The 22,436-nt window shown below is 38.2% G+C and overlaps 3 protein-coding genes across 4 annotated transcripts in view; 1 reads left to right on the plus strand and 2 right to left on the minus strand.

Annotated features, from left to right (window-relative positions):
* LOC107732891 (TBC1 domain family member 17-like) overlaps positions 1 to 4,510 on the minus strand; it is a 10,422-nt gene extending 5,912 nt beyond the window's left edge. Inside the window, exons 1-9 of the mRNA XM_016544327.1 lie at positions 4,408 to 4,510; positions 3,614 to 3,709; positions 3,369 to 3,446; positions 1,766 to 1,883; positions 1,492 to 1,678; positions 1,288 to 1,399; positions 1,009 to 1,185; positions 802 to 927; positions 603 to 706 (exon numbers count right to left, since the gene is read on the minus strand). Of these exons, the coding sequence (XP_016399813.1) occupies positions 603 to 706; positions 802 to 927; positions 1,009 to 1,185; positions 1,288 to 1,399; positions 1,492 to 1,678; positions 1,766 to 1,883; positions 3,369 to 3,446; positions 3,614 to 3,709; positions 4,408 to 4,434 (1,025 nt within the window). The 5' untranslated portion in view covers positions 4,435 to 4,510. The remainder of the gene's footprint in view (positions 1 to 602; positions 707 to 801; positions 928 to 1,008; positions 1,186 to 1,287; positions 1,400 to 1,491; positions 1,679 to 1,765; positions 1,884 to 3,368; positions 3,447 to 3,613; positions 3,710 to 4,407) is intronic.
* A 3,472-nt stretch (positions 4,511 to 7,982) lies between these two features.
* LOC107732888 (zinc finger and BTB domain-containing protein 47-like) lies at positions 7,983 to 13,063 on the plus strand. The gene is made up of 6 exons (XM_016544323.1): positions 7,983 to 8,148; positions 8,722 to 9,370; positions 9,439 to 9,721; positions 9,813 to 9,896; positions 10,846 to 11,015; positions 12,278 to 13,063. The coding sequence occupies exons 2-6, from the start codon at positions 8,987 to 8,989 to the stop codon at positions 12,413 to 12,415; spliced, it is 1,059 nt and encodes a 352-aa protein (XP_016399809.1). The 5' UTR covers positions 7,983 to 8,148; positions 8,722 to 8,986; the 3' UTR covers positions 12,416 to 13,063.
* Positions 13,064 to 15,943: 2,880 nt separating this feature from the next.
* Positions 15,944 to 22,436, minus strand: part of LOC107732852 (tripartite motif-containing protein 16-like protein) — a 15,751-nt gene continuing 9,258 nt past the window's right edge. Inside the window, exons 2-5 of one of the 2 annotated variants that reach the window (XM_016544273.1) lie at positions 20,056 to 20,091; positions 19,394 to 19,456; positions 19,142 to 19,281; positions 15,944 to 16,617 (exon numbers count right to left, since the gene is read on the minus strand). In XM_016544273.1, coding sequence (XP_016399759.1) covers positions 16,207 to 16,617; positions 19,142 to 19,281; positions 19,394 to 19,456; positions 20,056 to 20,091 — 650 coding nt within the window. In that variant the 3' untranslated portion in view covers positions 15,944 to 16,206. Of the gene's footprint in view, positions 16,618 to 17,916; positions 17,994 to 19,141; positions 19,282 to 19,393; positions 19,457 to 19,635; positions 19,737 to 20,055; positions 20,092 to 22,436 lie in introns of those variants that run through there. The other variant, XR_001638912.1, reaches the window with a different exon arrangement.

Below are 22,436 nucleotides of genomic sequence, written 5' to 3' on the forward strand. Positions count from 1 at the left end.
TCGGATCATATTGCATTATCATATCAGATTTTGAGTAACAGATCGGATCATTTTGCAAATGAGCAAAAAAAAAAAGGTTCTTTATTATTTAAATAACAGAATACTTCTTTGATACCACAGCAAAAAATAGTAGCATATAGGGATGTAACGATTCGCTCAACTCACGATGCGATGAGATTCACGATACTGATTTCACAATACAATTTTCTCACAATTTTTCTTTTTAACAAAATGAGATTTAAGACAAATTATAAATGAAAAGGTGTCCTTTTATTATTTCTCCAACAAAATGCTGCACATTTCTTTGTGAAATTGAAATATGTCAAATAATAAAACTAACTTGAAATTTTAAAACAAATCCCAAATCAAATAATTAAATAATAGCCTACAAATAAAATAAATCTCTTCATATAAACAAACTAATGCTTTGGCTGTGCTTTTTCCATTTAAAATCAGAGGCAACCACTGCATTTTAATCACGATCCAAACAAAGATGCTAAATACATGTTATTTAGATTGCTAACTGGGTTGAGAGAACAAGTACACTATATAATGTTTGACACCTTAATGGCGTGTGATAAAAAAAAATGTGTTCAGCTTACGTTTTCACCCGAAGGATGTCCTCTCTCTCTTTGGTTGTGCTGTTCCACGGGTAGAACCCCAGTAAGAACTTCCACACCTCCCTCCGCAGAGATGGAACAATGCCCTAGAAAAAGCAGGAGAGATTTTATTCAATGGAAACTTCATTGGTTTGTGGCATGTAAGCAGGATTAGCAAAAGATCACTGAAACATAGACGCACCCCTCTAAACACCAGCTCCTTGACCTTCTGTGGATCAGTGACACGGCCCTCTGGATCCAAAAACTGATCCCAGTTATCCAAAGGCTTTCCTCTTTTGACCTGCGGTCTGGGGCCGAGCTCTGCCCCCTGGTGGAATGTACAATCTCTTTTTATGTTTATGCACAACCAACATTTATACACAAACAGTCAGCACTCTATGCAACTCACACAGGTAATGAGCTCAAAGCCTGGCTCCTCATCAGCTGGGTGTGGGCAATGGGCATCCTGAGGTGAGCGGTTACTGAAGGGCGACTCTTGATGTGTATGTGGAAGTGCTCCTCGGAAGAAGTTCGTCACTTTGGAGAAGCCCCCGAACGTAGTCGCGTAAGGGTCTTGAATGAACCTCTGTAGAGATGACCAATCAGATGGCATGTTTACAGGCCCTTGTTTATGTTTATGTTACGTTTATGGCTTTAACCACACTAAAACATAACAAATATGACTTACAGACACAAGATCTGCACTGGTATCATCAAAGAGGTGCAGCTCATCAAACGACTGTGATAGGGCCCCAGAATCATGCGGGTATGCCAGGAAGAGCCTACCATCCATGGGAGACCTTACAGCAGAATGTCACATGAGTATGTAAATATATGGGTACTAAAATGCAAAAGGGTTGGTTGCAAAAGAATAAATTAGTATGCCACTCACGGGGCCAGTCTGATGTAACGCTGCATGGCTTTTAGCAGCTCTCTAGCGCCCCCTCGTTGGAAGTGCAGGGGAGGGAGAGGATCGCCCCCTCTGGTGGTCAGCACCAAGAAGTTCCTGCCCAGAGAGAAGCGAGCCCTCCGAAGAGAGTACAGCTCTGAAAGGGGCAGGGAAAAGGAGCCCCACTGACCTGCCAAAAGACATAAATGTATGTGAGCATGTACGGTATCTAAATGCATGCGCACATCATCTGACAAGTAACTGTTTAGCACAGTACCTTTTTCTCTGACTGGTGGGTGCTCTTGCCGTCTTTCCTGCTTGACTGTACTAATGACGGCCCAGTCTGGCTCATAGCCTGGGTCAAACTTAGTTTCCTCTTCCCCTCCTTCCCCATCCTTTCAAGAAACAGAATTTAAGAGAGATTAAGAGAAGCAGAAGTTCAGGTGACAGGATACCATACAAAAGATTTTTTAAAAGATGTTTTTAATGTTCTTGCGCTCAACAAGGCTGCATTTATTTGCTCAAAAATACAGTAAACAGTAATATTGCAAAATATTATTACAACCGTTTTCTATTTTAATACATTTTAAAATGTAAGTTATTCCTGTGATAGCAAAGCTGTCATTTTAGGCTAAGTTGCAAAATTAAAATAAAAAGTATTCCCCAAATTGATTAGATATGTTTAACATGTCCAAGCAAAAACTGTAGCAAAATTATCAGTTGAATGCTGTTTTTCCTAAATGCATTTAGACTTACGGGTAGGACACTTGGAATTGCATTTTCATCAGAATACCGCGTGATAACTGTAGCAAAATGCAATGTGAATTTCAAAATGCATTCTGAACCAAAGGTATAGCAACAGGGTTGCAAACGTGAAGAGCCTACGCGTTTCATAGCTGCTCGTTCAGTGTGTGTGAGAACTGTTTACTCCCACTGACAATCCCACACGCGCTGCAGAGACGCGGTGGATATTTCACAGACAAACACCAGGTATGTGTGTGTGTGTCTGTGTGCAAGTGCGATCATGTTTGTTCCACATTGCATTTATAAGAGCAGTTAGCCACATTCAGAAAAATGAATGGATCTCTATGGACCTCTACTGGATGTATATGGTAATTACACTTTTTTTCCTTCTAAAACTGTATTTCCTACAGATTTTTCTGTAACCAACCAATTCTGTCCCTAACACCTAGATCAATAGCCAGAAACAAATTAAATATTTAATTTTGATCATCGTTAAAGTGTCTTTTTTTCATAAAAATGTAATATTTCAAATGCATGCTAATGGTGTAGTTGAAGAATTTTTATATCCCCCTAAACACAGCATAATCTGTATCAAAAAATTAGTTTCAATAAATACAAATATTGTTAAAAGTCACATTATTTGTTGTCACATGTAGTTGACCATTTTTGTGCTGTGGGTAATAGGAGGATTTTCCACCCGGCTACCACCGCAAATATATTTCAAACCTGTGGGAAGCACTGATATATTAAGCATTTCTCCGGGATTTCAGCACTTTCGTGGCTGAATATTCATGACTTTTACAATTACTCTTGATTACTGGATGGTAATTTTTAAAAAGATTGTTTTGTTTGTTTTAAAGATTTTTTTATAGAGATTTAAATTGTTTTATTGTATGTGTGCAAATATCTTCAGTAGGACAAAAATTTTTTTTTTTCCATTAATATTCAGTTACCTTTATTTCCATGACTTTCCCAGGCCTGCAAATCACAATTTACAAATTTCCCCAAATATTTTTTTTTCTTTGAACATGTTAGTTCAATATTGATTTTAAATGAACATGTGACAAGTGACCTTTGAACTTTGAAGAGCAAACCGAGTGTTCCACCCTCTCCACTCAAGTCATTCTTTTACCAACCTTTTTGGTGTAGAAGACAGCAGGAGCATTTCTCACATCCTCCTCAACAGGGCTCCACTCCATTGCCGGCTCTCCATCCTGCAAGAGTTTAAATGTGATAACAGCCCTTAAATACTCTCAGGTTTTGTAAATGGTGTTAATAAATAGACAAAATTATTTACTAACATATATCATTAATAATACACAATAACATTAAATGTTTAATAATAAAATATGTTAATCCTGATACAGTCTGTTGATCATACCCGCTCAACTATCCGGATGAAGCCAGGGATGGTTGTGTCCTGATTGCTTCTTTTGGCATTGGTGTGGAGGTAAACACCCTCCTTCTCAAAGATCAGCTGATGAATGACATAAAACATCACACTTTTACAGCAGGACCAAATGTCAACAAAACTATAGATGAATAATTTGAAACAAGATGTCAATATATAATGATTATCCTTCAGTTTTGATCATATCAACAGCATTAAATAGATACAATGAATTTAAATGTTTGTTTTTTCTAATAACCAAACAATAAAATAATTGTAGCTTTAATACTATAGTGGACATTTCCTAATAGACTATAATAGATTAATAATTCAGCGGCTTACAAATAATATATTTCAGAAGTTAGATAAGCAACAGATCATCATATGGAGGAATCTCATTCTAGCTGCTAGTTTTAATCTATAATCTATAATACTGCTTTATGTTATGACCAAAGCTCTCCAGTTAACCGGTCCGACCAGTGACGCCGTTCAATAAAATCCTCCTTGCTGAACGTGTTACCCAATGGGTGACAGTGGTATTTGAAATATCAACCCATCATAAAGACACGACAGTGACTAAACCATCAGGCTTGAACGGCATGTCAGTCATCAGCTTGGGCTAGCGCTAACTAGCTCCAGCTATAGAAAAACCGAGAGAAAACCTCTTATCCTGAGACATTAAATACGTAAAAAGGTAAAAAATGTATATATAGTTTTGTGTGGTGTCATGTCAAATGTGACATCGTCGTAAGTAAGGTTACTGACAAACACTATCGTTACCCAACCTTGTGACTTTCTGGCTTCGCCTCCATTCCTCCTCCTGTGCTCACGTAGTTTGACCAAAACAATCACACTTCCGTTTTTTTCCCTGGATGACTCCGCCCACCTCCGCAGCAGCCAATCAGAAACTCACAAAACATGACGTTGTCTTTATTTTGTTATTTTGAAGATGAGATCATGAGTATTATGTTCTTAGCATATATTTGTTGATATTTACAATAATTTAATGATCTGTAATACAAATCAGATGTCAGAATCGTGGAGGGGATCGTTGTTGAAAGTCCTCCCGCTGTCACCATAGATTCTGGCATAATTTGCTCATTTTCATGTCGTTTCAAACCCGCATGACTTTTTTTTCTCTTCAGTGAAAAAAAGGGGAAAAAGGAATGACACTCACCATTCACTTTCACTGCATGTGGAAAATATGCATTGATGACTGAGGCTGTCATTCTGGAGGCTGCCAATCTCCTTTTGTGATCCATTGAACAAAGACAGTCAAAGACAGTCAGTTTTGATTTAATTTTGCTCTTTAAATTCTCTTTATTATCAGCTTCCTTCAATGTCACACCTGCTCATGTTTGTTCTTTCTGAACGTTACCTTTGCAAATGTGTTGACGCCTGTGTACGCCCAAAACCACCGCGCGTGCGTCCGCTCTAATGTTGCCATGTCCGCTTATTTCGCGTATGATGGGTTTATAGACCAGTGTTGCCAGATTGGAAATGTCCAAGTATCGTACCAGAAGCTCAAAATTATCGTATTTGGAAGAAAATTATCGTACATGAGTCAAACGTACAGAATACAGCTATTTATCTCTAGACCAACAACTTTTTGACACAACCTGCAAATTACCACAATAGATAAAAAACTAGATAAATCTGTCATCGGAAGCCTGCGTGTTGCCAGATGTTGAGGGGGTTTTTGCCGTCATGGAGCTCAAGATAGTGCTCGTTGGCTTAAAAGCAGGGCACCCTCCTGAATTCTTAACACACTCTGAAGTGTGCAGGAGCGCATTTAGAGTGTCTGTAATGAGCCGAGTATAGAAACCCTATGATTACAACTATCATCATTTGAAGAGTCACAAAATTCTGAAATTATCGTACATTATGGGATTTTTTAAATTATTGATCGTACATCGTACAGAGGTCAAAATTATCGTACAAATACGATAATTATCGTAGGTCTGGCAACACTGTTATAGACCCTTTTCACAAGACTGTGATGACGCGTTTAATGGTCATCAGCGTCGTAAATCCTCGAAAGTTTTTCATATTTGTATTTTTTTTTTAAATGTATCTACATTTATAACACTATTCTTTGTATTATATCACCTTTGCATCAAATTACAAAAAAACAGTTAACGCTACACTGTAAAAAAATTCCGTAAAATTTACGGTAAAAAAACGGCAGCTCTGGTTGTCGGAATTTTACCGTAAAAAATATGGTAGCAACGTTTTAAGTTTTACAGTTTTAACTTAAATTTACAGTTAAATACTGTAATTTCATACAGTGTAGAGCGAGGATGTTTCTAATGCAGCTTCTATGGGAGGGATGGTAAACTTGACATCGTTCTCTCTTCTGACAGCCGTTATCAGTCTCTCTCAATTTTTTTCCTTTTATTGAAAGTCATGAAAACACTATCGTGGAGTTTTTCTTTTGCTATTTGAGCAAATGGGAATGCAAAAAATATATTTATGGTACTCTCCCATTCACTGCTCTTCAAGTTAACCCAACTATGATGACTTCCGCTGTTGAGAAACCCGGAAATGTGAAAAAGGTCAGCTTCTAAATTGGCCACATTCACTTCCTTTGTAACTTTGATTTTTGTTTCTTTCTTTTAAAGAAAACAAGTAGAAGTTATTCTTTTTGTAGCATGACAATGCACTTCAACAACAGCAGTGCCTGTGTTGTCCCAAATTCTACATAGCGTTTTAAGGGGCTGTAATGACTTTGGCTGTTGATACTTCAAGGTGCAATAGGTGATTGTCTTCAGAAACATTTTTTGTTATGTTGGTTGAAAGTCTCTTCACATCCCGATAGCAATCATTAAGTTAAGTGGTCTAAATGTATTTATCTGTATTTATATATTCTGTAGAAGGCTTAGGACCAAGAAATGCTCGTCCAATCAATTTTGATTGACTTTCCTTCCTGCCTGTCAACATATGTATTTGCATACCTCTACGCACCCGGTTCGGGCAGACAGCATACGTCATCAGTGCGGTCACATACTATTGCAGACAGAGCGAGAACGGCAGGCAAACATCAACAACCTGATCTTACTTCCTGGTATTGTTGTACTTTTACTAACTGTGCTATAAAGTTTTCTCACTGGTGAATGACACATGATGTATTGTTGTAATGTTGTCTCTGATCGTCTGATCTGCGTGCGTTTATGCGTTCAGAGGGCGTGGCTTTGAACGGCGATTTGCAGGGAGGGTGGGACGCTCGAGTTCAGTGCTATCAGGCTAAAGTTAGCATTTTCCTAGATCTCCTACTGCACCTTTAACAGTTCCAACAGGGCATATTCCCAGAATATTATAGGGCATATTTTTCGGGATTTCATGTGCTTTTTTTTAGGGGCACGTTCAAGCTCAAACCGGTGCGCAACGTTTGTTGTCTTTTCAGCCTGAAATGCGAGGCAAATTTTGGATCACAATAATTAGGAACCACAGTTTCCACAAATCCCTTCACTCGATTTTGATGTTCTGTTTTATTCTGGATGGCAAGGGCAGTGACTGTAACATTGAGCGTATTTTGCAGTATTAAACACGTATTTATACCGATTTAATCAGGCTCAGACAATTCTTCAAAAAGAACACAAAGAATGGCCTTCTCAGCTGCCATAGTTGCAACTCTTGCATCATCAGAGCAGGGTGTTCAATGCACCACCGTTTCTGTTTAAAAAATGTTTTGTAACGTTTTGTTGGGGCTGAACGCAGGTGTCTAAATATGTTTTTCATTACCAGGTGTATGTGCACGACAGAGATATTCATTCATTTATTTAATTATAGAAAAGAGTATCTTGCTGTAAGTTGTAATTTAGTATTGGCTAATCAAGAGGGGGTCCAGGGACCCCCAAAAGGGCTGCAAAGGAATGTTGGGGGTCCGTGGAAAAGTTTAGGAAAAACAGTGTTAAAAAAATTAAATAAAAAACAATAAATAAATAATAGAAATAAGATTAAATGAATGATTAATTTGATTATATTAATAAATAATACACATTTAAATAACAATATATGTAATGGTACAGTAGTGAGTAGAACACTTTAATAATGTAATGTAAAGAAACAAAATATTTTGCTAATATTTTAAACATATTTACAATATTATCTTTTCACAGTATAAATTGGGTATTCATATGTGAATTATGGAAAATATATACAGTAGATGGCTTTTAAATTTTAGCACAAGGATGATCATATTTGGGGTCCGTGGCATTTAAAACAATAAAAAAAAACCTGGGTAAATCTACGTTTTTGTGTGTTTTCTATGCTTATTGATCAACCCACACAAATAACGCATGAAAAAAAAGGTGTTTAAAAAAGTGTTTGTTTTTCAGACCATTTGCGCGTTTCTTTTGCGCAATCTGGCAACACTGGTCTGCTCCTACTGTAAACAGCGCTGTGCGCGTCGCTGAGCTGGAGTCTAGGGGAGAGACAGGCACGGGTAACAGGCTCTTAACAAAGAGGGTTTAATAAAGTTTGGAGGTAAAGGACGATTGTGGCAGAGGCTGGAGGATATTACGAGGGTAAGTCAACTACTTGTTTTTCTTTTCTAAAATCATCCTGATGCTGTTTAAATTATGCAAAATGTTGAAATAGGTTTTTAGCGGCATTGCTAACGCTGGAGCGCACTGGCCTGTGTAACATTTCACTTGGAATGCAAATACCCCGCTGATTTTGCCAACTGCATTTTAAAGCTGACAGTGACAAACAAACAAACAAAAGCAGCAGAAATCATGGTTGGCTGTTCGTCATGTTATCCCGACAATGCGAGAAACAGACAGATCTGCTGCATGCAGCTGCACAACAGGCCTCGAAAATGATTTTTTTTAGCGTTTAACAAAGAAATTATCATTTAAATGAGAGCGTCCCAAGCAAACGTGTACGTGTGCTACACGTGCGAGGGAATGGAAGAGTAACTGACCCTTCAAAGTGAGTGGGGGTTTGTTGCACAGCAGTTGATGAGCTTGTTGATTAGTCAAACAAACTGGTTTTCAAGCTGTTCTACAGTGCCGAATAAAATGCAGGTTTATTTGCCTAAATGAGATTGATATTGCACTTGTGATTATCTATATTTATGCATATATTTTCTTTTCTAGGTAACATCAGCAAGTGGTGGCATCCTCCCATCTCTCCCCTAGTTCTCTCCTGCACGCAGACACCATCACCCATTTCAAATGTGCCTCTTCTAACAGTCCCATCAGCTTTAACTAAACCAAGTTCTCATCACCAAAGAGTGCTAACCACAAAACGCATTTCATAAACACAGACATACACATTCACACACACCAGCATTCCAACATTCCAAAAGAACGGATTCCGAAAACAGTTCAACAGAGCCATAGGTTGTTGCGTAAACACATCATGGCCTCTGTCACCAAATCCTCTAACCCTGAGATCCCCGATAATCACAAGGAGAGCTGGCTGGCACTGCTTGCTGCTGCTGAGGCTTACAGTCAGACGTCTGGTTGTGATTTGGCAATTTTGACCGCGCATAAGAAGTTCCGTCCTCCCGGGGTTGAGGTGGAAGGAACAAGGAATCATGAAGGGGGTGGAACTCGGGTGTGGAAGTTTGATTATGCTTATCATGTTTGGGGACCAGGGGCCCTAGCTGAGTCGTCACGGCGATACATGGATGACATCGCAGTTCTGCACTCCACCACTGTACTGACGGCTCAGAGACACGCGCGTCTGAATACGGAGGACGGAGGAGCCAAACTGGGTGTGGATGTGCCGTCTGACAGGCTGGTGAGTGCTGTTTTTTTATGCATTTTTGATCACAACACCTTATGATTTACTGTGTCCTCTTTCCAAAGAGCTTGACTGGAGATGGAGTCGGGACTGTCAGTCCCAACATGAGGCTCTATTCTCAGAGCTACCCATCGATCTACAGCTCGGCCGCTGCCATTGGCCAGCCAGGTGGTCCGCATGGGAACGGAGAGCATGACAGGGAGAAAGCGGCGATGGAGGAACGTGAGAAGGCAAGAGAAAGGACAGAAATTGCGGACTTGGAAGAAGATGAGGAGGAGGAGGAGGAGGAGGAGGAGGAAGAGGAAGAAGATTTGGATGGGAGGAGACGTAACCTAAATGAATCGGCAGGTAAATGCATCTATTTTTTGTTTCATATAAGGAGGTGTTTGTCATTTCTAAACTCAAATTCGAATTGAATGGATCTCTCTTTCTTTCTCAGGTGTCTTTTCAATGGATGAGGATTCTCTGTCCCGGGACTGCGAGCCCTTCTTTGAGTCTGATGGGGAGGAGGAGAGCACTGATGGTGAATAATAATAATAATAATAATAATAATTATTATTATTATTATTATATAATTTTAAATAAGAATGTACCAATATTACAATTCTGGTAAATGCCAAAAAATAGATAACAAATATATAAAATAGATAACAAGTGTTATTTAATTATTAGTATTTTAAATTAATAATTTTAAGTGGCTGTTAGGTGATGTTGAAAAATAGGGGAAATCAGCATATATAAAAATATCCCATTTCAGCTGGTACAGGTTCAAAAGTTTTAGGGTCAGTAAGTTTTTTTTTTTTGTATTAATACTTTCATTCAGCAAGGACACATTATATAGAATTAAAAGTAACAGTAAAGACATTTAAAATGTTACAAAAGATTTCGGATTCAAATAAATTATTTATCAAAACAATTGTAAAAAAATAAAATAAAAAAAAAAGCATCACGGTTTTCATAAAAATATTCGGCGGCAGCACAGCTGTTTTCAACGTTGGTAATAATGATAAATGCTTTTTTTTTAGCAGGAAATCAGCATATTACAATTTTTTCTGAAGGATCATGTGACACTGAAGACTGCAGTAATGATGCTGTCTTCACAGAAATAAATTGCAGTTAAAATGAATATTCCCCCCCAAAAAGTTATTTTGAATTGTAATAACATGCAACTATTACTGTTTTACTGTATTTTTGATTAAATAAATGCAGTCTTGGTGAGTATAAGATTCTAAAACATCTTCTAGAACATTTAAAAAAATCTTACCGACCCCAAAAATAATGTGCGTTCTTATTTTAAAATCCTTATTCAGTAATCACAAGCGAATATGAAAAGTCATAGAAACTGTTTCAAGCACAGTGACTGTTCATGTAAGTGTTGTTCAAAGAGATCATTATCTGAATTATGACACTGTAACATCAATGTGTTTTTATTGCAGTCATTTGTGTATTTATATCTGTTTTATTGCTGTCAGGCTCTCTGAGTGAGGAAGCTCCTCCCCCTCCACGTGGCCTGGCAGTAGGTCACCTGGCGTCTCGCTCTTCTAAGCCCATGGCAATGGCTCATTCACTGCCTGTCTCTATACCAGTGTGGGGCTACAGGAACAACCATGCCCCTCAGGGCGACTCTCATAGTGGAGAACGGGTCGGTTATACATCCGCTTCATACATGTCCTCATCCACATACCCTCCTACTACAGCTTCATAGAGATTGACAATTCAAATGACCTTTTTTTGCAGATTATGTATGCACTTTCAATACAAAGGATGTGTAAGATTGTAGGAAGAAAAATTACGCCACCTACTAGATTACTCATTTGACCAAATTTGAGGCTAAATTGTTCGTATCATTCATTGATAAGACAATTTCATAATTAATGTGTTAATGTGTTAAATAGGTGCAATATTATTGTACTGCATTATTGACCCAGTTATCGATACAATATTTTGTTGCCAAGTCCTTTTCTGATTAACACCTTTACTGCTGTTGTGACAAAATGCACTTATACTGTGCTGCTTGAAAGTTTGTTAACCCTTTAGAATTTTCTATATTTCTGCATAAATATGACCCAAAACCTCATCAGATTTTCACACAAGTCCTGAAAGTAGACAAAGAGAATACAATCAAACAAATGAGACAAAAATATATACTTTGTCATTTATTTATGGAGTAAAATGATTCAGTGTTAAATATTTGTGAGTGGCAAGTGTTTGTGAATCTTTGCTTTCAGTATCTGGTGTGACCCCCTTTTGCAGCAATAACTGCAGCTAAACGTTTCTTGTAACTGCTGATCAGTCAGCAAAATAATTGTTGCTCTACATAAAGATGGCGTAGGCTATAAGAAGATTGCCAAGACCCTGAAACTGAGCTGCAGCACGGTGGCCAAGACCATACAGCGGTTTAACAGGACAGGTTCCACTCAGAACAGGCCTCGCCATGGTCGACCAAAGAAGTTGAGTACACGTGCTCAGCGTCATATCCAGAGGTTGTGTTTGGGAAATAGACGTATGAGTGCTGCCAGCATTGCTGCAGAGGTTGAAGGGGTGGGGGGTCAGCCTGTCAGTGCTCAGACCATACGCCGCACACTGCATCAAATTGGTCTGCATGGCTGTCGTCCCAGAAGGAAGCCTCTTCTAAAGATGATGCACAAGAAAGCCAATTTATTTGATTGGATTCTCTTTGTCAAGACTTGTGTGAAAATCTGATGGTCTTTTGGGTCATATTTATGCAGAAATATAGTAAATTCTGAAGTGTCCACAAACTTTCAAGCAGCACTGTATAATTTTTTATAAAATGTATAATTTATTTTTAGAAGAAAAATGGAATAATGGCCATTGTTTTATTATTATGTCACGTTTATTAACTTTTACTTGTTTTTAGCTTGATTTAAATGTCTTTTATTTTAGGTGGGCTGTACGGACCTGGACCACATAGCTGCCAGTATGAAAGCCCTGCTGGTCCCCGGAGCCACAGATGGAACGGAGATGTTTGGAGCACTGCCACGACCTCGCCTTAACACGGGCGACTTCTCTCTCAAGCACTGAGAGAAGATGAATGTGTGCGTATGTACTGTATGTTTGAGCGTGAATGAGAAGGGGTGGGGGACCGTGAGCATGTTTGTGTGCGAAAGTGATTTGAACAGAACTGGAGAGTTTGATGGATGTTTTTAACAAAGATGTTGCCAAATCGGAAACTTCTCCCACATATCATTAGTACTTCTATGGCACTGAAAGTGGTGAAACCTTTACCAACCCTTAACATCTGCAGCAGAAGGAGGAGAGATTGATTAGCATGTCTTAATTGGAGAATTTCTTTTGGCGGATGGTTGTGGCAGACTTTAGTTACATAGTGCATTTCATTGAGAAACACTAGCAGAGCAAAAGTACATCATTACATTACTAATCATACCCAGCAACTGTCCTCTGCAGTGTGGCATTTACTGATAGTATATGAGCCTGTTTACACGCTGAGATACTCGCACATCCATCACCAGGGGAGCATTGTACATTAGCAAACACTACATGTACTTGGATATATAGACTGCTGCATTCAGATGTGAATTCAGTAGTGTATATTCCATGGCAAGATTGCCAAAGCTGACTAGATGTTAATGTGAATGCTTGCAAATGATGTCACTTTCTGCCTTTGTGCACTCATTTTTATTTCAGATACTGTCCTGAAGACTTTCTAAATCAATGCTTTGTAAAGCAAAAGACAATGAGCGGACAAATTTCGGTAACACGAATGTTTGGGATTTTTCACCCATAAATTACATGTTTCTGCATTATAACTGATTAATGTGCTGATAACTGATACGAATGCAGAAATGCAAATTGTATAATTGTTGATTAGTATGATAACTTCTCAAATCTTGATAGACTGAATGATATTTCAAATATGAGGGTTTACAACACTACAGATGTCAACCAGCTATGCGTTCATCTTAAACATTTCACAACTGTTCAATGTTTAAGTAAATACGTTTGAATAAACAAATTGTTGTTGAATTCTGTTGCCCTGGGCATCTACTTGCATTGAAAAGTTCAAAGATTTTGTCTTAGGTGTGGTTGAGCAGGCTGAAGAATGTTTAACTCTCTGAGCAAAGTCGATGCTTCCTGTGCTCAGCAGAGGGCAGTGTTGTTCTTTTGTAGTTTTTATGTACAAACTCTCCCTTAGCATTCATTTACACATTTAGCAGACACTTCTATCTAACGAACAGAGGCGGACTTACCCATTAGGCAAAGGTAGGCAACCGCCTTGGGCCCCCAAAAGCCAAGGGCCCCCTAAAATGCTTTTCATCTACAAGATACGCATTAAGCGCGGACATGCGAACAGTTGCTTTTTACGGTGTTTTATCACCACGACAACCGTCTGCTTGTCCGAGTTGAACACACTTCTCGTGTATCCTGCTTGTAGCAATTGAAAATATCATGCATCGGAAGCTGTAATTAAATACTGAGCAACAGTGCGTATTATATGTTTATTGTTTTAAATGCTGCTTAACGTACTTATAAGAACCCAAGTAGAGGACGCATACGCATTTTGACAGCCTTTGGCACATGCTTACGCTGGTAACTCCTCAAGGTCATCAGTGGACTTTCCTCCTCAATATAGGCTATATTTTTTCACACTTTTCTCATTCTCACTAATTCAAGTTTTTATATGAATGAATGAAGGGAACCGACTGTCTTCAGAAAAGTTTCAATGGCATTTTCATTCTATCTGACAAAGTAGCGTTTATGAGCAGCGCTGCTTTGTTTACAGTCGCTATTTTGTTTACAGTCGTTATTTATTCATTCATCTATTTTGCCTGGGGGCCCCAAATCACTAAATCCGCCCCTGTAACGAAACTTATGAGTATTAAAATAAAATGATTAATCTTAAATTCATTCCCATTCCATTAGCAGAATTATGACAAAAAGTAAAAATTGTTGAGATGAGTTGAAATTGACATAATTTTGACATAAAACCTATTACAAAAAGTTGAAATAATGAGTTTATAATTATGAGATCAATGTTGACATTACATTTTTTGTCGTAATTATGACTTTTAATCTCTTCATTCTATAACTTCAAAATTCCAACTTTTTGTCTCATAATCATGACCTAGCATCTCATAATTTTTATTCATAATTATGACTTTCTAAGTCATTTTTTAAAATCTGTGCTTATGTGTGAATAAAAGCCTACAGTAAATTAGAAGACTTTGATTCAACTACTTGTATAGGTTCATATAGATTACTTTTATGATGTCTTTATGTAGTTTGTAAAGCTTGAAAATGTTGATTACATCTTCAATTGATGGACAAAAAATATAAGAGAATACAACAAAGTGATTCACCTTCACTTTATTCCCACTCCCACTTTTGATTTATCACTAATTCAAGTTTTTATATGAATGAATGAAGGGAACCGACTGTCTTCAGAAAAGTTTCAATGGCATTTTCATTCTATCTGACAAAGTAGCGTTTATGAGCAGCGCTGCTTTGTTTACAGTCGCTATTTTGTTTACAGTCGTTATTTATTCATTCATCTATTTTGCCTGGGGGCCCCAAATCACTAAATCCGCCCCTGTAACGAAACTTATGAGTATTAAAATAAAATGATTAATCTTAAATTCATTCCCATTCCATTAGCAGAATTATGACAAAAAGTAAAAATTGTTGAGATGAGTTGAAATTGACATAATTTTGACATAAAACCTATTACAAAAAGTTGAAATAATGAGTTTATAATTATGAGATCAATGTTGACATTACATTTTTTGTCGTAATTATGACTTTTAATCTCTTCATTCTATAACTTCAAAATTCCAACTTTTTGTCTCATAATCATGACCTAGCATCTCATAATTTTTATTCATAATTATGACTTTCTAAGTCATTTTTTAAAATCTGTGCTTATGTGTGAATAAAAGCCTACAGTAAATTAGAAGACTTTGATTCAACTACTTGTATAGGTTCATATAGATTACTTTTATGATGTCTTTATGTAGTTTGTAAAGCTTGAAAATGTTGATTACATCTTCAATTGATGGACAAAAAATATAAGAGAATACAACAAAGTGATTCACCTTCACTTTATTCCCACTCCCACTTTTGATTTAATTCCCATTTATCTCATTCAGGTCAGGTTTGCATTAGCCAATCAACTAATCCGCGAATACCTTAAATTACTCCTGACTGGCTGATGGCACCACAAGAACACCCACAGTCTCAAACCTTTCACTAGTAACAGAAAATAAGCCGTCATTTAAAATAAGTGTAAATTAGTATATTTTGTATACTTTTACATAGACGTTGTTGCTCATTAAAAATAATAATAATAAAAAAAAAAAACTTAATCTGTGACTATCCAGAGCTGAATTTTGAAGAGAGTTGAAAGGGTAAAAAATTATATACTCAAGATTTTTTTTCTCCACAAAAAAGTACTTTTGATTGTCTTGGTCTAACCCTAACTGGGTCATGCTAACAAGCCAAACATTGGCCCGTTGATTAGCCCCCCGAAACCTGTACCTGGTTTTAATGACATGTCAAAAATAAAAAAACAACATACCACTCATAAATAACACATCACTACTATTTTGAACTAGTTTATTAGACCACAGAGATAAATATTCACTACAGTATCTGCATTTGTCATCACATGGAATATAAAATTAATACAGTGACTATTCAAAATCATTAGTATAAAGATTAATGCTACACCAATTAAATTGCTGGCTAAAATACTATATTTTGAACCAACCTAGTGGTTAGTAACAGGCCGATTCAGGTTTAGAATGCAATTACCCTGTTTCCTTCCAACCCCTCCCTCTCTTCATGTATTCACGCCCCTACTGATCCTTCTTTCGGATCCAGCAGTAGGAGTTCCTGCCCACCCAGAAACCAGGGAAGAGCTTCTCCTTGAAACTGGTTGCAAACCGATGAATCAGTCTGGTCTCCTTGGAGCCGTTCTCTCCATCTTCAATGAGGAAAAATTTGATGATGCCAGCTGGCTGGTCAGCGTAGATGCCGATGGTGGGACAGAGGGGAGCCTGGAATTCGATGTTCTCTCCGTTGTGCCAGACGTGGTAGCAGGATCCGGCCCAGCCCACACCCCATGACAGGTCATTCTCTCCCAGACCACATGAGCCATCCTTAGCTTTCCGCCCTGCGCTTTCACACGCTGCCCCAGTCACCACCCATCCCTCGCAGTCCACCTCCCAGTACCCACGACTGCCCAGAAGACCCTCCTTACACAGCACCTTCAGGAGGATATTGTGAAAGTTATCCAACAGCAGTTGCCTGGTTTCTACATGTTGACCATCTTATGCATTACTTTCTGTCATCATTTACTCAGCCTCATGTCATTTCAAACTTGCGTAGCTGTCGTTTTGAGTTAAACTTGTGAGTGAGTGAGTGAATCATTCAGGCTGGTTTTGTGAACCATATCAACAGATTCATTGAAATATTAGACTCTAATGATTTGATCATGAAGCAATACAATCACATACAGTGGGTACGGAAAGTATTCAGACCCCCTTAAATTTTTCACTCTTTGTTATATTGCAGCCATTTGCTAAAATCATTTAAGTTAATTTTTTTTCCTCATTAATGTACACACAGCACCCCATATTGACAGAAAAACACAGAATTGTTGACATTTTTGCAGATTTATTAAAAAAGAAAAACTGAAATACCACATGGTCCTAAGTATTCAGACCCATTGCTCAGTATTTAGTAGAAGCACCCTTTTGATCCAATACAGCCATGAGTCTTTTTGGGAAAGATGGGTCTGAATACTTTCCGTACCCACTGTACATAGATTTATGGAAGCCCATTTCATAAAAAAGATATCATGCCACATAAAAAAGAAATCATGCCAAAAAATGTGAGATAAGCATAATTATGACAAAAATGTGACAAAAATGTGAGACTGTTATAAGATAAAAAGTTGAAATTATGACATAGAAAGTCATAATTATTAGACTAAAAACTATGACAAAAAGTAAAACAAATGCGACAAAAAGTTGAAATTGTGCGATGCTAAGCTATAATTATGAGATAGCAAAACTTATGAGATAAAATGTCATAATTGAGAAAAAGTCAAAATGATGAGATATAATTATGAGATTAAAAAAAACTGTTTTTTTGTCATTATGACATTTAATCTCATCATTCTAATTTAGAATGCCATAATTCTGACGTTTTGTCTCATAATCATGACCTAGCATCCCATAATTTCGATTAATTTTAATTTAGAGTGCACATTTTAGAGTGGCCTTTTATTGTGGCCAGCCTAAGGCACACCTGTGCAATAATCATGCTGTCTAATCAGCATCTTGATATGCCATACCTGTGAGGTGGATGGATTAACTCGGCAAAGGAGAAGTGCTCACTAACACAGATTTAGACAGATTTGTGAACAATATTTGAGAGAAATAGGCCTTTTGTGTACATAAAAAAAGTCTTAGATCTTTGAGTTCAGCTCATGAAAAATGAGGTCATTCTCTCCCAGACCACATGAGCCATCCTTAGCTTTCCGCCCTGCGCTTTCACACGCTGCCCCAGTCACCACCCATCCCTCGCAGTCCACCTCCCAGTACCCACGACTGCCCAGAAGACCCTCCTTACACAGCACCTTCAGGAGGATATTGTGAAAGTTATCCAACAGCAGTTGCCTGGTTTCTACATGTTGACCATCTTATGCATTACTTTCTGTCATCATTTACTCAGCCTCATGTCATTTCAAACTTGCGTAGCTGTCGTTTTGAGTTAAACTTGTGAGTGAGTGAGTGAATCATTCAGGCTGGTTTTGTGAACCATATCAACAGATTCATTGAAATATTAGACTCTAATGATTTGATCATGAAGCAATACAATCACATACAGTGGGTACGGAAAGTATTCAGACCCCCTTAAATTTTTCACTCTTTGTTATATTGCAGCCATTTGCTAAAATCATTTAAGTTAATTTTTTTTCCTCATTAATGTACACACAGCACCCCATATTGACAGAAAAACACAGAATTGTTGACATTTTTGCAGATTTATTAAAAAAAAAAAACTGAAATATCACATGCTCAGTATTTAGAGTAGAAGCACCCTTTTGATCTAATACAGCCACGAGTCTTTTTGGGAAAGATGCAACAAGTTTTTCACACATGGATTTGGGGATCCTCTGCCATTCCCTCTTGCAGATCCACTCCAGTTCTGTCAGGTTGGATGGTAAACGTTGGTGGACAGCCATTTTTAGGTCTCTCCAGAGATGCTCAATTGGGTTTAAGTCAGGGCTCTGGCTGGGCAATTCAAGAACAGTCACAGAGTTGTTGAGAAGCCACTCCTTCGTTATTTTAGCTGTGTGCTTAGGGTCATTGTCTTGTTGGAAGGTAAACCTTAGTTCCAGTCTGAGGTCCTGAGCACTCTGGAGAAGGTTTTCATCCAGGATATCCCTGTACATATATATATATATATATATATATATAATGTGTGTGTGTGTGTGTTAATATAGTTTGTGAAGCTTGAAAATGTTGATTACATAGACTTTCAATCAATGGACAAAAAATATTTAATAATTAAAATTCATTTTTGTTCTGAAGATGAATGAAAGGCTTTTGGAACGACATGAGGGTGAGTAAATGATGACAGTTTTAATTTTTGCGTGAACTAACCATTAAAAGCGTAAATAAAAAGATAGTACTGGAAAATTTGATTTTTATAAATCACACTGCAAAACTAAACAATAACAACAAAACATATAGAGACAGATTCAGAGACTCACTTACATACCTGTGGTGAATGTTCATATCTCTCTGGCCTGTCTAGAACAGGACACACTTCCTCTGACATACGTGACACTTTGGCTCCACCTTCTGAGAGCCACAACATTTTCTGAGCAGTTCTGTCATCCAGAGAGAGATTTATCCAGTCTGAGAGAGAAATAACATTTTAGAGGTCAAGCGCCTATTAAACTATAATATAGAACTATATATATATATAAAAAGCAAGAAACAAGACAGTTCCTGTAATCTTCATGCGTACATTTCATCAGCTCAGCTCTAGTATCGGGCTCAGTGATGTTGGGGTCATATGGTGGTGCCTTTTCTGTGATGGAAGGAAGAAGAAAGAGCAACAGGTCATTATATTCTATAACATGACTGCATAATCCTATTTAAATGTCAGCTGTATAATGGAGGCCCAAGCTTCATGTGATTTCCATTGTATTATGATCCTCTCCTATTAACACTATTAAGACAGAGAGGTGTAAAGACAGCAGCACTCACCTTGAAAAAGTCATGGCAATGATCATATACATGCAAACCATATTTTCAGATTTACATGCTATTTTTATCTGAGTATAAGTGTCGGTTCTATTATAAGAATTAAAGTTACATCTCCATGTCTTTGACCATCATGACACCTGCAGTGTTTACCAAACTTTGATGACTAATGATCAAAAAATAAGTTGACTATTAAAAACAGCTGAGCATCTGCTAACAAATAAAATGCACGTGAAATATGAAATTTGTTGCTGCATTTGAAAATATTTTTTACATAAATGTAAAAATGCTTAAAAAGCATGAACTTGATGAAAAATATACTACGTTTTGCAGGTTTGCTGACATATTTTTGGAGGGTGAGGTTTTGGAAAGCAGCTGTAGCAACAGGGGGCGCTCTGATTAAGACTTGTAGTTTGCAGTTACCTGCAGGATTTGCTTCTGCTCTCGATCCTTTTCTTCCTGTAGGGGTGAAAATGTACATCAGTTAACATCAGAGGTGACCATTACACCACTTTAAATGAAGGCACAGGCAGAATGCACAAGCATTCTAGAGTCTTCCCTTTCCTTACATTGCTTTTCTGATCCCCATTCCTTACCTCTCGTGTGCAATATATCACCCTATGGTATGCAATTCATCTACCCCCACTGTTGTTAGCACTGAATCATATAGTTTACCCATGCCTGTCAGGGTTTAGGTTACATCTGAGAAGCATGCTAGGCCTAAACTTACATTCACCATGGACACATATCATAGGCTCTGACAGCACTTTCCAAAAATACATTTTTGTTTCTGCCTCACTTCCTTTTCTATGGTGTTAGTGGTGTTGGCATGTTTATGTCCAGCACTGGGCTTGCAGGTTTAACACTTTTCTTGTTACTGTTGAGCTTCTCAAGCACCTTCTGAGAGATCCATCTGCAATCCTCTGGCACATGTATTACAGCTCACACATTTTTTTGCCTTCTTTTGTTAATGTGGACATTAATATTAGCATCATAATTATCAGTGCTGGCATTAAGTGCATTGGTGCAGTTTTTGGTCAGTTAAAGTGTTAATTGCAGCAGCAGACTGGTGGCAAAGAGGGAAAAGGTCACTGTAACAATGAAACATAACTAATATCCTGCAAATGGAGTGTTGTAGTGGCTAAAACTCGGGGCTGAAAAGGAAGGTGTAAGGAAGTGTGTATATAAAATGTATTTTATGTATATAATTTGTTTTTCCATATATAATTTACCATCAGCAAAAAAAGTCATGCTGTCAGTAATTCCTCAGTCACGTTTATGCTGGTAAAAGCGGTTTGTGTTTGAGACTCTTTTGATTGGCTGTGCGGTTCGGGCGATGGGTGGGGACAGAAGTGACTGACATGGCTATAATGGGTCTTCATGACAGCGTCATGCACCTCTAAGTGATCGGGTCAGCTGTGTTTCAGCACATATAGGACTTGACTTCTGTACACCTGTTCAAGACCCCCACCTCTGTTTGTGATCTTGCTGACAATCACTGAGAACAGATTGTTCAGAGGTCACCATCGTCATCGTCATCCTTAACACCTTTTATTTAATTTGTTATACACTCTCAGAAAAAAAGGCACAAAACTGTGGCAGTAGTCGTTCAAAAGGTACTAATATGTACACTTTAGGTATACTAATATGTACCTTTAAGGTATTAATACGTCCCATTTAGGGGTAAATAAGATATGAAGATGTATATTTTTGCGTTTGTACCTCAGGATACCACCTCAGTGACAACTTTGAACCTTTTTTTCTGAGAGAGTACATCGGTGAGTTGCCTTTATCAAAGACAAACATGCTCTATGCACATTATGACAGGGAAGCCCTTACAGGCCATCATGTAATTATGAGATACAAGCTCATACAAATGGAAGACAATGAAAACAAGCAAATGGCGCAGTCATTAATCTTTCTGCAGTGAAACCTTAGATATAATCCTGGTGCACACATAAATTCCTTCAGTTGCTTGGGACTTAAAGAGGGAGTTATAGAGGAATGGATGGTGCAGGAGCGAAGGGAACAGAGGTAGTAAAGGGATCAGGGCTAGAGATTAGCAACTGCTGCTGACAGGTCACTCCATCAGTCATAGCCTGTTTCACCCTCTCTTCGGGATCTCTTCCTTATAGGGGCTGGTATGGAGGGAGTCATGAAGAACAGGAGGGAGGGGTCGAACATAACAGCCAGCATACTATACTTTACCCATGGTCATGAAGCAGAGCTCCAAAATAAAACAAATCAGAAAGATCTAAAAATGTCGGATGTCGAGGCTGTGTTCATGCAATTTGAAGCCATGCTGACAGCTCTTCAAGTCAGGGCTTTCTTCCTGGTGTGACATTCAACCAGGGGCGTAATTTCCACTGGGGACAGGGGGGACAGGGGGGACATGTCCCCCCCACTTTTCAAAATCACGTTTGTGTCCCCCCGACTTTCAAATTCGTTTGTTATATTTTTTTTAACCGCACGCCGTCATCGCCACGGAGGAGCAGGACGGAGCAGGACACAGACGCGCGCGTCCAGGAACGTCGCGTGCACATGCTAAAGATAGCTCACTGAAAGTTCTAATGAGCAGGTATCGCGGTTGCGGCACAGTCAGCAAAGAAACGCCAGAAGCAGCAACAAATGACTTTAATGTCATCATGGATGAAAAGAAAGAAAGAAAGAAAGGAGATGTGGATTCAGTAAATTAGCTCAGGTCAGGATAATCATATTTTCTGTCTACACCTGTTAATGTTAGCCTACGTTGACTGAGCTAACGTTAACATACACTGTTGCTAGGTAACAGACTGTTGTTAGCT

This window comes from Sinocyclocheilus rhinocerous, unplaced genomic scaffold (genome assembly GCF_001515625.1).
Source record: "Sinocyclocheilus rhinocerous isolate Xijiao unplaced genomic scaffold, SAMN03320098_v1.1 scaffold220, whole genome shotgun sequence".
NCBI classification, from domain to species: Eukaryota; Metazoa; Chordata; class Actinopteri; order Cypriniformes; family Cyprinidae; genus Sinocyclocheilus; species Sinocyclocheilus rhinocerous.